Below are 14,724 nucleotides of genomic sequence, written 5' to 3'. Positions count from 1 at the left end.
ACTGTGAAACTTTGAACATTTAATTTCCATTAATTGATTTTCTCAGTGCTCACAAATATAGTATTAAATTCTCAAATATGCTCTCAGATGGGACGGTTTTATCTGCACAAATGCAAATAAAACAATAAACACAAAGCCCAGTTGATTTGAATTTTTGCCTCCGCAATATTTAATTATTCATAAAGCACTCATGTTGAAAAATTCTGATGGAATAAAAAAGACATTCCACTGGTGAACACACTTTCTGGTGTGGTGGCTGATAACTAATAATGTTATAACAAATGGAGCTGCTTGACTATATTTTACCTCTACCTCTGTTAACTGGCCCCCCACCCCAAAACTCCCCACCTCTAAATACACATAATGATCGCGTTTGCCAATGAGATTAATTGCCTTCCTCAGTGAACCAGCAGGATTTCAAGTCTACGAATATTTAAAAATCAAACCTCCAGTGCAGGAGTTTTGCAATTTAAATGGGTGTTATTATCGAGCATATTTTCACAGTTACAAATCCTAAGAGATGTATAAAAATGCTGGCCTCATTAAAAGAAAAAGTACAGTTTAGAAAATGTTTGTGAAAATTCTGAGGATGGTGGCTCTGCATTCTGCCCCATAAAGCACTCAGTGCGTGTGGATTGGGTAGTGCCTTGGACTGATTAGAAGGGGTCATTTTCCCCTGATGGCAATTGTTGCCTATGACCAATTGGATTCCCACTTTGCAAAGGATAAGGCCACCCAAACAGCTCCTTCGACTCTGGTGGGCTCATGGGAACGAGGCTTTTCCCCCTGGAGATCTGTTTCCTTTGCAGGGTAGCTTAGCAGAAAGAGCTCCAAATTTGGGCGTGATTCCTTGCTTCAGCGCATTCTAGCTATGGCCCTTGGGCTAGCTGCTACACTACTTTCTGAGTCCCAGCTTGCTTCACTTCCTCGGTTGTAAAAAAAATACATGTGATGGGCCCTGACTTAAGGTTGCATTGCCCATGACAAGACGAAAAAGACGTGAAGATTCTTGTGAATGATAAAACAATATCTGATGTTTTATTAAGTTGTGTGAAAAAATAATAACATAGAGGAAATATCTAGGATACATACTTTCCTGCAGGAAATGGAGGAAATAGAAAGCGAGTGTATGAAAATATTAGTCTTGACTTAGCGTATGTGAAATCTCTGTCTCCTAAAGTAACCGAGAGATTATTAGCCTGGAACAAAAGATGAGAGGCCAGTCCAAGAGGATCATGGTCGGTAGAGAATGTACATCTACCGAGCTCTTTCATATCCCCAAGCTGCTAGGTTTTCTCTGAGTTGCCAGAGTTTTCCCATCATTGGTTATCTGCATCCCTACTACTACCAAACTGTGAGTATTTATGTAAGGCTCTGATCCTACTGCTTATTAATTCCCAAACATTCATGTATATCCCATGGCGGTTATAAAGAATTTGGAACTTGTAGAGTTCTGCATTTTTCACAAATGCTGCATGTGGCAGTCTGGTGGCCATCCTCTCAAGCTGGCTTCTTCCTGTTCCCCCTACCCCAGCCCCTTTCCTAGAACCTTAGTTTAGGCTCTACCTGGGATGCATCCCCTGATACCTCTTCTATGAAGTCTTCTCTGATTTCCCTTCCCTGCCTCCACTGAGATGGCTATGTTCACCTTTCTCACTGTTTTGTGCTACTCTCTCCCTCATAAGAGGGTGTTGCACTTTTGTTTCCTGGCCTGGAATACTCTGAGGATGGTGGCTCTGTGTTCTGCCCCATAGAGGCACTCAGTGCATTTGGATTGGTTAGTGCCTTGGGCTGATGACCAGGGGTCATTTTCCCTTAACGACAATTGCTGCTGATGACCCCAGTGCCTAGCACACTGCCTGACACACAGTGGCCCCACAATAAACACATAAAAGATCTCCAGTAATGAAAGGTAGCACGTGCTATGTTCTGTATAGTGAAAGTGGATGAGAGCCTGCGAATTCAGGGAAGGTTTGTGCTGGAAGCATCGTCTGAGCAGGGCAGAGCAAGGTGGCTGGGTGAGGGATGGATCTGAGCTTCTTTGCTTCAGGATGCCATGAAAGGCACTGATTTCTCCTTTCTCATTGCCCCTCTCAGTAGTGCCATCCAGCCCCACCATGGCCTCCTCCACAAGCCTCCCCTCCAACTGCAGCAGCTCCTCGGGCATCTTCTCCTTCTCACCAGCCAACATGGTCTCAGCCGTGAAACAGAAGAGTGCTTTCGCACCAGTTGTCAGACCCCAGACCTCCCCACCTCCCACCTGCACCAGCACCAACGGGAACAGCCTGCAAGGTAAGCCCCAGGCCCCACCTGCCAATCCAGATTCAATGCCCTGACTTCACCCTCCCAGGGCCTGAAGCAGATGCATCACCATTGCTGAGGGGATCAGCCTTGGGCCCTGCCTGATTCTCTCTGCCCTCATCTCTTCTGTTCCTTTGTATTTGCTCTCCTCAGCCCTGGCCCTTGGCCCTTGGCCATACTCATCTCTCCTCTGCTGGAGGTGCTCAAGAAGTCCTCTTTCCAACTTCAGCAATTCTGCTCAGGCCCGGGATTTGCTTGGGAATACTGTTTCTACTGACTAACAGCATCATTTCTCTTTTCTCCTCTTTCACTCCCTGTGGTCGCCATTATCAGATCAGTCTTTTGTGGACTCTAGCAAGTTCTCCAGTGCAGGGTCTCTCCCGGGACTGGCCTTCTCCTGAAGTAGGTCACTCAACCTTCCCTTCCTGTTGCCTGTGTCAGAGTGAACGTGTGTGGGGCTGATAACACGGAGGGGGTGAGCCATAACTTGATCAGAGCCCTGAAGTTAGATCATCATAGACCAAAGGCCAAACACTTCCTACTGGGATTAAGAAACCCCAGAATACCACTAGAGTATTCTGATTCATACTAAAATTGTTCAATCGCTTTCCCACCATTGCATGTGGAAAATAAAATAGTTGCTAAGAGTTGAGATGACCTTTTCATTAAGAATAAAAGGCTACCCACCTTTTAAAACTGAGCACACCATTTCTTACATTTTTCTTATGAGCTCAGCACTGTGTTGTGTGTCATATGTTGAGACCTGCACAACCTCATTCATTACCCCCAGCAGGATTGTGTGGTAGGTACTCATATCTCCTACTTGACAGATGAGAAAACTAAAGGTTAGAGAGGTTATGAAATTGCCTGACTTTTAACAGCTGATACATGGCAGAAGCTGGCTTCAAACTCAGACTCAAACATTCATCTCCTAAATACTTTATTACTCAGAGGTGCTAAAAGAGACATAGCCAGGGTTCCTAAGGCAGCTGGTAGGGAGATAAGATTAGTAAACTAGTCAACCACCATTTATTGAGCACTGAACAGTGTACCTGGAGCTGTCCTATGCATGGAGCAGATTTTATACCATTTAATCCTCACATCTTCCTAAAGTATAAGGGCCATTATGGTCTTCATTGTGCAAATGATAAAATGGAAGCTTAAAGAGGGTAAATACCTGACCACAGACATAGTCGGTTAAACGGTGGAGATGAATGTAAGCCCCATCAGAGTCTGTGCCCTTAAGCCCAGCCATACAAAGTTTCCCACAGTGTCTTCCCTTGGTGGCTGGCACCTCACTGATGGAGGTCAGCCTGGAAGTCAGGGAGGGGTGAGGTCAACCTGGAAGTCAGGGAGGGGTGAGGAAGGCAGTGCACATGTCTGGGATATCTCAGCCCTGTTTCTTATGTACAAGTACATGCATATTTATACTTGTCTACACATACTGTGTGCTGGATGCTTTACATTGTGATGAGCATATAGTGATTCTCCTAAAGACCGTATGATGTCAGCACTAGTCCCATTATACAGATGGGAAACTTGAGGCTCAATTTGATCCAGGTCACATGGCTAGTAAATAGTACAGCTAAACTGGAACCCAAGCCATGTGACCCCAGAGCCTGAGCACCCGATCACCTTGTCTTTCTGCCTCCAGAAGGACTCTTCAAAATACTCCTCAGAACCCTGCTTGCAAATCTGCCCAGCACAGCCCAGACTCAGCGCCCCACAGAGCACGCTGCTATTCCCCACTCTAACATACAGTGGCAAATCCATCTTCTTAGAGGAAAGAGGAAAAAAAAAAAAGCGTGCCTGTGCAACTGCATTTCAGGCAATATTACTCATGATAGAAAATGCCCACCTCCACAAAGTAGAGCCACCCATTCCTGCAAATCTCATTCTCTTTCAGCTAAAAATAATGCTTTGTCACCCTCAGTACACCTCCAGCTGGCAAACTAGGGATATAATGCTTGAGCGAATATAACTTATAATGGGTTTAAATAATGATCATACATATGGAAAGCAGAAATTTACCATTCTTGAGCTGCCAATCTCAGCCCTTGCTAAACATAGATTTGACATCAGAAACAAGATATGATGGGGTTTATAATCAGCAGTTGAGGGGAAGCACTGGAGAAGAAAAGGCCCCCACTATCGGAAGGTCAGTGGCTCTATCACAGGCCAACAGTGACAGATGTGGGCAGCTCCCAGGATGCCCGATGTCTTCTCATGCCCTGTGATCCTAGGAAGGAGCAGGAAGTGGTTGGAAACAGGGGCTGGGCCCAGATCTTATGACTTCCTGGGTTTCAGGAGATCTGGTTATCACCTGAAAGCCAGGATCTGGATGAGGGTATGTGCCTGTTCAAGTAATGATGAAATGGCTTCAGGACAGGGATATATACAAAGTTTGTGCATTTGTCCTCCCAGGGATTTTCCAACTCAATTCTTACCCAATTACAGATCCCAAAAGTACAGAGACTGTCCCCACTTCTCTGAATAACTGCTGAGTCTGTGCCTCTCTGTCACCTTTCCTAATACAGGGCCACAGTGTTGGAGGTTTGAGGTCTGATTCAGGGACACACCTTGTGCTGGATTCACTGTTGTGGACGACCCTGCCCTTTCCTTCTGATTGAACAAATGTCAAGGAGACTTTTTTGGATTTTCCCCTATCCCATGCCCTGACTATTGAGCATGACAAAACAACAACTATAAAAAGAATGGACTGGGCATGGTGGCTCACACCTGTAGTCTCAGCACTTTGGGAGGCTGAGGCAGGCGGATCACCTGAGGTCAGGTCTTTGAGACCAGCCTGGCCAACATGGTGAAACCTTGTCTCTACTAAAAATACAAAAATTAGCTGGGCCTGGTGGTGCGGCCTGTACTTCTAGCTACTAGGGTGACTGAGGGAGGAGAATCACTTGAACCTGGGAGACAGGTTGCAGTGAGCCGAGATCGTGCCACTGCACTCCAGAGCAAGACTATTTCAAAAAGAAAGACAGAAAGAAAGAAAAATGGTTTTTGGTTTGCTCATACTGTCATATACCAAATATCCCTACTTTTGAGATGTCAGTGATGGACATACGAATGGAGAAATTAAAGTCAAATTAATGTAAACATCTCACTTTAAGCTCTTCTTTCTGCCCACTGCACCCCCAGGTGCTGTGCTGGCAGGTGGGGCCCACACTCTGGGACTTGCCTCTTTACCCTCTGCACACAATCTCCAGCAGGGCAAAGAGGACCCAGCCTTAGGTGGGCACCAGTTTTTCAGGGCACTCTTGCTTGAGCCACAGAAGTTTTCCCTGAGAAAGGTGACATTCAGAGAATTACTTCATCTTTAACTTTCCAAACTATTTCTACCATAAAAAAAAAAAAAAAAAAAAAAAAAAAAAAAAAGGATGCAGGCAGGTTATGGAATTGGTGTAAGGATCCCTGAAGTGTTCTATTCCACCTTTTTCCTTTTCAATGTTACAGTAGCACCTACTTCATTGGGACCCACCTAGTTCAGAATTGTGATCATTAAGACAGGTTAAGTGACTAGGAAGACTTGGTTAAGCAAATTGCCCATGTCAACAAGATTAGAGGTGCCACATTTAGGCCATTTAAGTGTTTTCAAGGCCTATTTACCTCCAACTACCACTCTGTTAACTGTGCATGGTTCTGTTTTTTAAAGCCGACTCCTAAAAGACCTCTTCCCCAGCAGCACTCCCTTAGTCTCCTCTGGTTACTGCACGCATGTTTATTCCCCAAGAACTAAGCACGGCCATGTCACATGGTGGTGATAATGGTGAACACAGCCACTGACTAGGAGGGCTTATTCCCAGCCTGGCTCCCAACCACCCTTAAGGTAGCTTGTCTATTGTCCCTGTTATACAGATGCAGAAACTGAGACTGAAGCTAAGGTGGCTTGTCCCCATTTACACAACTAGCAAACAAGGAAGCCTGGGCTTTAAGCCCAGACAGATTGACTGGACTATGTTAAGCCCCTATGCTATATTACATTTCTATATTCAAGTCATTAGGTTAGGCACAAGAGGGCTACAAAATCCTGCCCTCAAAATCTTTCCCTGTATTAGGGAAGACATGACACCAAAGTAAATAAGGAAGATCTGTCTGGGAAAGGCTGGGCACCCAGCTGTGGAAGTACAGAGGAAGGAAAGATGGAGAATTCAGAGCAGGCTCAAGGAGGAACAAGTGGGATTCAGGGCCAGGGAGATGGGGGCAAGGGGCACTTTCAGCAGAAAGACTGAGGACAACCTTAGCCAAGAAGCAGAGACAGACATGTCCTGGGTAACATGCAGTGACCAGTAGGATTCACAGATTCTATCATGATTCCAGCTGGCTTTGTCTCCCAGGTAGATAAAACGTTTGAAAAGTTACCATATATCTGAGGGTTTTTTTTTTTTTTTTTTTTTTTGAAAAAGCAACTCTAGTCTCAACTTCTGGAGCCTCACAAAATGTCCTGTTAAAAAATAAAAATATGGTGGTCAAAAACATTTAGAATGTGGTGCTCCCTGGATCACTATCTTGGAGATCCACAATTAAAGTCTCTGGGGCATCCTGCAGTTAAATAAAAATGACTATTTCATTTAGTTTGGCAAACTTGTTTGCCTACAGGGTCCTTTTCTGCATGTTAAGAACACTTAATGTCATATGAAAAACTTTGGAAAATGCAACTATATTTTGGATTTAAAGAGAAAAATGCAGAGATACCTCTTTCTATTCTTATGCAGGTGAAGTAATTGATAAATCCTGGTCCCAGACTACCTAACTGTGTCTGTTTTCCAGAGCCAAAGACTTGAGTCACCAACTATGCTCAGTCTTTGTCCATGGAGATGTCCTCTCCTTTCTCCTGAAGCTTATGCTGCTTAGAGCTTGGGTTTCCGGCAATTTAGACCTCAGAGGACTTCATTTATTCAAGACAGAGGCATCCCCAAGAAGGCTGTTACATGCCATTGGAACCCCCGCTGATGTAGTGATTCTAAACCTTAGCCATGTCCTGGACAGTCTATGCATCAAAAATTAAAAACAGAAAGGCCAGAGTAATTTCACAAAAATAGTATCCATATACTGATGTTTTTTCTTTTCCACCTTGCTGAAGCTCAGGCTGGCTCTTCTCAACCCTAGATATCATGCAGCCCAGGACCAAATCCTATGGAATCGTCATTTTTTCCATGCACATATTCAGTCGGTGCAAGATTTACCCACTCACTTACCCCCCTGTTCCTGATTAGCTCATAATTCTTTTTTTTTTTTTTTTTTTTTTTTTTGAGAAGGAGTCTCCCTCTGTAGCCCAGGCTGGAGTGCAGTGGCGCGATCTTGGCTCACTGCAAGCTCTGCCTCCCAGGTTCATGCCATTCTCCTGCCTCAGCCTCCCGAGTGATTAGCTCATAATTCTTACACATGTGGTGGTTTGGGGACGACCACATTCCACCCTCTCACTCCAAACCCTCCCAGCTCTGCAGAACTTTGTTTTGTCTTTGTTTTTATCAAAAATGTGGAAAGGGTAATGAAAAATGCATTGCCTCTCAAAGCAATAGTTTTCTGAGCTTCTGTCAGAGAACATGATCATCCAGCTGCTGGGGAAAATGGCAGAGCCACCATGGTCTTGTGATGTCTCGGCACATGGTGCTGAGAGGGTGGTGTCCTCATGGGAATCTTTATGCACTCCACTTGGGCAAGTTAGCATGCCAATGGCATTTCTGGAACATTCCAAGCTCCAGACACCCATCCCTCTCACCCACATAATCTTCAGATTGCAGCACAGATATAAGAAAAACAACTCCTAAAACTCAAGATCTTCAGGCAGTTTTGCAGTGGAGTTTCTCTATTAAAAGGGCCTCTTTGGAGGTGTCTAGGCTCAGAGGCCACAGGCAGGGATCTTTTCCCATAATTTACTCAACCGCAAGGGTTCTGCCATTGGAGTTTAGGAAGTCATGATTGGGATTTAGAGAACAGTAATGCTTTGATATTACATGCAAAATTCTGGGTGTAGGCAACATGGGCCTTAGAATGTTCCAGAAATGCTGTGGCATGCTGTCTTGCCCAAGTGGGGTACATGAAGATTCCCCATGAGGATACTCAGCACTGTGTGCCAAGACATCACAACCTCTTTTGAAGAGAGGTTCCATAGCTCCAATTAGACTCTCAGAGAAGTCTGTGGGCTTATGAAGGCGAGGTAGGAAAGTAGGAGTGGGCCAAACCCACCCCCTAGACCCATATATTTGTTTTTAATTTCAATTTTGTGCTATCATGTATAAACTTGGCTATTTCATTTTTTTAAAAAAACAAAATCTAAATCTCTAGCTTCTCTTGAAACATTTGAGAAGATCAGTGGCTGTGAGCAGGCATTCCTGCCCAGTGGCATTTGGTGGGAGCTGAGTCACTGCCCAGACATGCCCTTGGCATCATCACCTCCATCCTCACTTACCCACCCAGGGGATTTACTCACTGCTGTTTGCAGCCTGGGCTCTTGGGATGCTGGAGTTTGCAGCCCCAGTGGTCCAAAATAAAAAGCGCTGTTAACTATGAACTGGTACATCAGTTAGCTTTGCTTTAGAACTTTTAATGTGGCCCTAAGTGGAGGCTTAATCTAGTTGATCTAACACACTATTTGGGTACCAAAAGCCTGCTTAGATTTTTTTTTTTTTTAATTCTGGCCATTCAAATGGGATGTTTTCACAGACCAGCTAATAAATGTTGGCTGGACCCACCAACCAAATTAGCTTTTTCCTTTGCTTTGAATCATATTGATACTGCCTGAGTTGTGTGACTATACTATAGGGAACTGCTCTTTAATGCCAGGCACGCAGAATAGATTTTGGTGGAAAGCGAAAGTAGACTTGCACCTTTTGCCACAGGCTTAAAACTCCTGCTGTCTTTAATAAAGGTGCCTGGACCCACCTCCAGCCTGGATGAAAAGATCCTTGGGGAGGCAGAGCCATGCTGGGCTGTCACACAGCAAAGACTCCCCTGCGCCTCCTTGCCTTTGGAGTGATAGCATCTCGAATTCTCCAGTTAAGGCTTGGATTGAAATACTGAGCTCCTGGTTTCAGTCAAACCTAGGGCTCACTTGAATCTTAGGGGGACTGCATTTCCAACTGATCTCAAGTCTTTGGGGGTTTAAGTTGGTCTGCATTTGGCAAAAGACAACTTCCTGTTTCTAAGAAAAAAAGGCTTATGAGGGCTTACGGAAAGGACTCCAGGAGCTTTTGGGCTGCAAAAAGGCTCTTGCAAAACAACATTTGGATGATTTACGTGTAAATGAATCAGAAACATGTGGATTGAATTTCCTTGTGAATACAGATGGGTTTAAAAATTAACGGAAAAAGTGGCAAAATACTTTTTGGGTTTCGTTTTAATTGAATCTAAAATACCAGGGGTGGGGGTGGGGAAGCCGGAGGAACGTGGGGGTCTTGGGGCTAAGAGCCCAGGGTGGCCTCCCTGTGTCCACTTGCAGGATTTGTGGTACTGGGGTTCACTTTTTTTTTTTTAAGGCACATTCTTCCAGAATAGTAAACTAAGAGGGCCACTTCCTAGACGCAGTCATCACTGACAAGAACACTAATTTACGTTTAGATTTGCCATAAAAAGAAAGCAATGACTCTCTCTGCCTGACAAGATACTCAACCATCATTGGGAGCCAAAGACGGCTGCCCCTTGCTTGTAATGTCAGCATCTCTGTCACCTTGACATGTTTCAAAGTTGCCACCCTGTTTTAATTTTCTTAGTTATCCTTTTATTCTTCCCAGCAATCACACAAAGTGTGCCACATGGGATGGTGCCTATTTGACATAAGAGCAAATACAACTCAGAGAAGTTAAGCAATTAACACAAGGTCACACAGCTAGTTTAGTAGCAGAAGTGATGGGTTAAAAATCCCAGCAGCTAACCTCTATCAGGTCCTCACTAGGAGCTGAACCCAGGCTAAGCACTTTGCATGTGTCATTTTATTCACCTCTCCAATAACCCTAAGTGTTGCTGTGATTCTAGCTACAGAAGCTGAGCTTCACAGCAGAAAAGCCAGAGGTGGGACTCAGGCCTATCTGATTCTGTGTTCTCTAAATACCACTATCTGCGACCTCCTAGCTTTGAATGCTTTCAACAATTTTTCGTTACCTCAAACAGGCTTCTTTTTTCCCAGGATCTCACTCCAGCTTCCCCAGGCTACAGTTTTCTAGGAAATATGGTCAGATCATTCCCGAAATGTTGAGTGAAGCCGTGATATGGAAGACATTCTGCAGTTTCATGCAAACCTGTCTTCTCCTCCCAGCTATGCTTTCTCCCAACTTTATGTTCCCAGTGAACAAGGCCTGCTGTAGCTGGCATTTCCTTCTCCCAGCTTAAGGACCTAAGCAAAGGCACTCAAGATTTCTGCTCTGTGGCTTAGTTTTTGTGCTAATACAGAGGATAGGGAATGCCAAGTTTTTTGTAGAAATTGCTTGCAGTTTGGATGGACCACTTCTTTATATTTTGGATGTGAAGGGGAGGGAAAAAAGAGTGACAAAGTGAAAATTCTCACTATTTTGCAAGGTTCGAAGCTGCAACTTTCCCAGTGGTATTCAAACTATGCAACTTTCCAGTTATGCCTTAAAATTGAAATCAGATTTGGAGAGATGTTTAGGATATTTTGTTCTGTTAAAGACACATACCCATGCTGATTTATTATAATTTTTAATAAAGCACATGTATATTTTATAACGAAAATTCATTCCAGAGAAGATGAGAGCAAATTTGTGGCTAATAGTCGAACAACATAGTTGTGTGTGGGTGTTTTTTTTTTTTTAGTCTTCATTATTTTTCTCAGTGAGAAGTTTGAACGCAAAAAAACCATTGACTTCTGTCTTCTCTTTCATAGCGATATCTGGCATGATTGTTCCTCCTATGTGAAAGAATTGCCTTGAAGAATTGTATTAATGAAGAGGTTGGATTCTGCTACAGAGAGTAATCTGATACAAGTCCCAGAGTGGAACTTTTAACTCAGGCCTTTTTAAGAGGAATCACAATAACTGCAGATTTTTAAACAAACAAAATCACCGACCTTGCAAATACTGAAATTGGAAGAGGGATCTGCAAGTGCAGGGTGTTGGTTAAAGTTGTACCTCCCAAGTATTTGGGGGATATATTTATTCTGTATTGACAAAAGCAAATCCACTTTTTCTTTTTCTTTTTTTTTTTTAAGCTTAATTCTGCAATCATTTGTCTTTTATAAACCGTAAAGCTCTATACAAGGGACACTATAAATAAGACTCCATGTTTTAATTTATGATGTTTTTAAAGCTGTGTAAAGGAAGAATGAAGTGGTGATATTTACAAAAAAGTAAAAAAAAAAAAAAAAAAAAAAAGTAAAAAAAAAAAGCTTGTATGGGACAGAATAGGAATGCCAGTTAGATTTTTTAGAAAAACTAAGGGTCGGCTTTTGCGCCTTAAAGCATATCAAATGGTAGTTAGCTCAGACAGTGCATTTTCAATATCTAACTTAACATGCCACCCCTTAGCAGTGCAAGCTTATTTATCTCTTTTGTATTGTTGTCTTAAGTAACTGTGTAAATAAATGCAGCCTGGAAAGTTAAAACGCGATGTAAGTGATCACATTTTTCCCTCTACTCGAAAATCCAGTGCCTCTAGACAGATTGTTAAAACTGCATATTTAAATCTGATCTCATTCTCTCCTTTTACTTAAGTCAGTTTCTTCTGAAGCCGATGGCCTCTCGAGAGCTTGGTGGCACACATACTGTGTGAGAAATCTCCTTTGAGACTTCATGGAACAGGGTCCAGGCACAGAATTCCACACTCTGCCCTCCAGTTAACAAGCCAAAACCTCACGTACGCTCCCCCATTTGCAAGTTTAAAGTTTACTTGTCCTAAATGCCGACTTCATACCTATCTTCCAAAAGTTGATAAAAGCAACGTGGCAGGTATTTTCGATTTTCCCATTCAAGATACTGCCTCTATCCGTCGACCCTTACCATTTGTAACATAATAGATTGAAACAACAGGTTAAGTGCTTTGGAATTAAGAGTTAAAGGGAACCGGGGGTGGGGAAAGGAAAAGAAGGTTGAGACCTCCAAAACATAGTTTTCTGTTCTATGGGAATTTTTGCTCTCATTATCTGGGAAGTGTTCTTAAAAATAAGAATTAATAGCAAAGATGCAGCAAAGCTCTGAGGATGCATTTGCCTGATATTTTTTTCTTTACTCTTGTGTTTTTGTATGTAGTTATAAATACTGTAGATTTTTTTTGTGATTTTTTTTGCCAAAATTGTTGTTCTATTTATACATTTTAATGTCTTAAGACATTTTTTCAATATCACAAAAAGATTTTACTGCGTATTTTGCAAAGAAAAAAAGCTCACTACCTTTAGCTTGCACATACTTGCAAAGTTAATTAAAAGGCTTTTTGTTTTAAAGGGGATTTTGTAAAATATCCATATAAATAATGTATTTATCTTTCGAATTTGTACATTGCTTTTCCCTTCTTCCTCTTCCTTCCACCCCCAATTTATTTTATTGTGTATGTTTGCTATGTGAAAAGTGCGTATTTGTTTGGTCACCTACACTTGTATTAGCTGTTTCAATGTGATTTTTAAACATTTCATTTATAGTTATTTTTAGTATTGTTATAAACCATGCTTCAGTTTTTTTAATTTCCACCCAAAAGTCATTGTCTATTTTTGTATTATTTGTAAGTTAAGAAGTTTTTTCCAATATATGGCAAAAAAAAAAAAATAGTAGCATATTATTCTTGTAGTATTTAGTTCAGTAGATTAAAAAAAAAAAATGTATCCTTTGCTTTGGAAGCTTACAAAACAACCCTAATGCTGTTTTACTCTATTAATATGCATGGAATCTCTCCCTTTGGAGTGACGCATTTTGTGCATTAAATTCTAGGGAGAAACTTCATAGAAATCAATGAACATACTTTCTTTCTTAAGTCTGCTTGTATATTTCCTCTGTCTTTCACATAAATATAAACCAGCAGATTGGATGCCTTAACAATGCAAATCATATTCATTTCACTTGTACATTGTGACTGTGCACCAGAACTGTCAGTCATCACTAACATTCTAAGAAAAAAGAAAAAGAAAAAAAGAAAAAAAAAAAAAAACAAAGAAATCGAAAAGCACAAAAGAACTGTTTTGTTACCTTAAGACAATGTAACTTTTTCTAGTAGAGCAAGAAATCATTTACAACAATGCTGCAACTGTGCATGCCCCCATATGGATTTTGCAATGGTTTTCACTAGACTGTCAAGAGTGCGATTTTTATGGGTTGGGGTGGGTGGGGGAGGGGAGTTGTGGGAGGGTAAGGGAGGGAGGAAAGCTGTTTTTCATGGTGAGAAATAATAATGATGACTAATAATAATAAAAAAACTGGAAAATGTAAGCAAGGTGGACGCATTGCTTCTCGGTACTCAGAAAGGTTATCTGAATTTGCGTGGTAAGCGCTGGCCTGAAGATGTACACAAGTTAAAGCCATATTTTGTCTGGTGAGCCCCTTAACTGTTTCTGAAGGAATGAACGGTCAGCCGGGAAGGTGTCCGGCTTAGACCTTGACAACAGACACTACCCATCTGTCAGCCATGTGCAGTGGTTAGAACTCTTCTTGAAAGTCCAAAGAGCCTTTAAAATGTGTATAATTTGTGTTTTGTTGCTTCTATTTCTATTGATTAGATGAAAAGACATTCTGGCCCTCTGATCCTCTTTCTTCTCCACAAAAGTTTTACAAATAAAAGATGTTCCCCTAAATACAGAATATGGCTTTAAGAAGAAAATGAAATGAAGAATTAAATTAAGATTTCAGTGTTGGGGGAAAAATACAGCTTCTGGATGACTGGATTGCATAACATTGCCCTGGCCTCACATTGTACTAGGATGCAGCTTAAATGAAGTCATCTCTAAATCTACTAACCTTTCACCTTCTTATCAAAACTTTTTGAATAGACACACACTGTACAGTTCAATTGTTAGAGAACCTAACTACTGTAGAGATTGTTATAATTTTTTTTTTTTGCAAAAATTCAAGCTGTAAAAACTTTTCAACTTTCACAATATTTAATTAAAGTTACTTCCTGTCTGTGATGGCAGCTCCTAGTTGTGTATTCATTTCTCTATTTCAGATGAGCCAAAGTCCAACATAATGTAAAAGGTCTGTGTTTGCAATGACTCAGATCAGTCTTGATACCCAGTGAAAAGGAATTAGGGTAGTGCTGGGACACCCTCTTTTTTATGTAGGTCCTTGGGGATTTGCTAATCTGGGATGCAAATTGAACACGCGCAGCGTACTGCTGCCCTCTGCCGGCGGTAGCTGGACGTGCACATGCCCACACTGGTCCACATAGGAGCCAAGAGCCCCCAGCAACTTCAGCAGCCAAGCCCTGAGATCCTCCTGCGTGATTGAACTGTGAATCCAGGAAGTGGCCATTCTAGAA

At 42.1% G+C, this 14,724-nt stretch overlaps 1 protein-coding gene across 11 annotated transcripts in view; it reads left to right on the top strand.

The window, feature by feature from the left end:
- The window catches only part of EBF1 (EBF transcription factor 1), a 401,593-nt gene extending 387,219 nt beyond the window's left edge, over window positions 1–14,374 (top strand). For 7 of the 11 annotated variants that reach the window (XM_055112837.3, XM_055112836.3, XM_008972405.5 and 4 more), the window contains exons 15-16: window positions 2,098–2,292; window positions 11,153–14,374. In XM_055112837.3, coding sequence (XP_054968812.1) covers window positions 2,098–2,292; window positions 11,153–11,184 — 227 coding nt within the window. In that variant the 3' untranslated portion in view covers window positions 11,185–14,374. Of the gene's footprint in view, window positions 1–2,097; window positions 2,293–2,634; window positions 2,704–11,152 lie in introns of all 11 variants that reach the window. The other 4 variants (XM_034960886.4, XM_055112835.2, XM_055112834.2 and 1 more) reach the window with 2 other exon arrangements.
- Window positions 14,375–14,724: the final 350 nt, after the last annotated feature.

This window comes from Pan paniscus, chromosome 4 (genome assembly GCF_029289425.2).
Source record: "Pan paniscus chromosome 4, NHGRI_mPanPan1-v2.0_pri, whole genome shotgun sequence".
NCBI classification, from domain to species: domain Eukaryota; kingdom Metazoa; phylum Chordata; class Mammalia; order Primates; family Hominidae; genus Pan; species Pan paniscus.
Note: the sequence above shows the minus strand (reverse complement) of the source record. Positions and strands in the feature narration are given on the sequence as shown.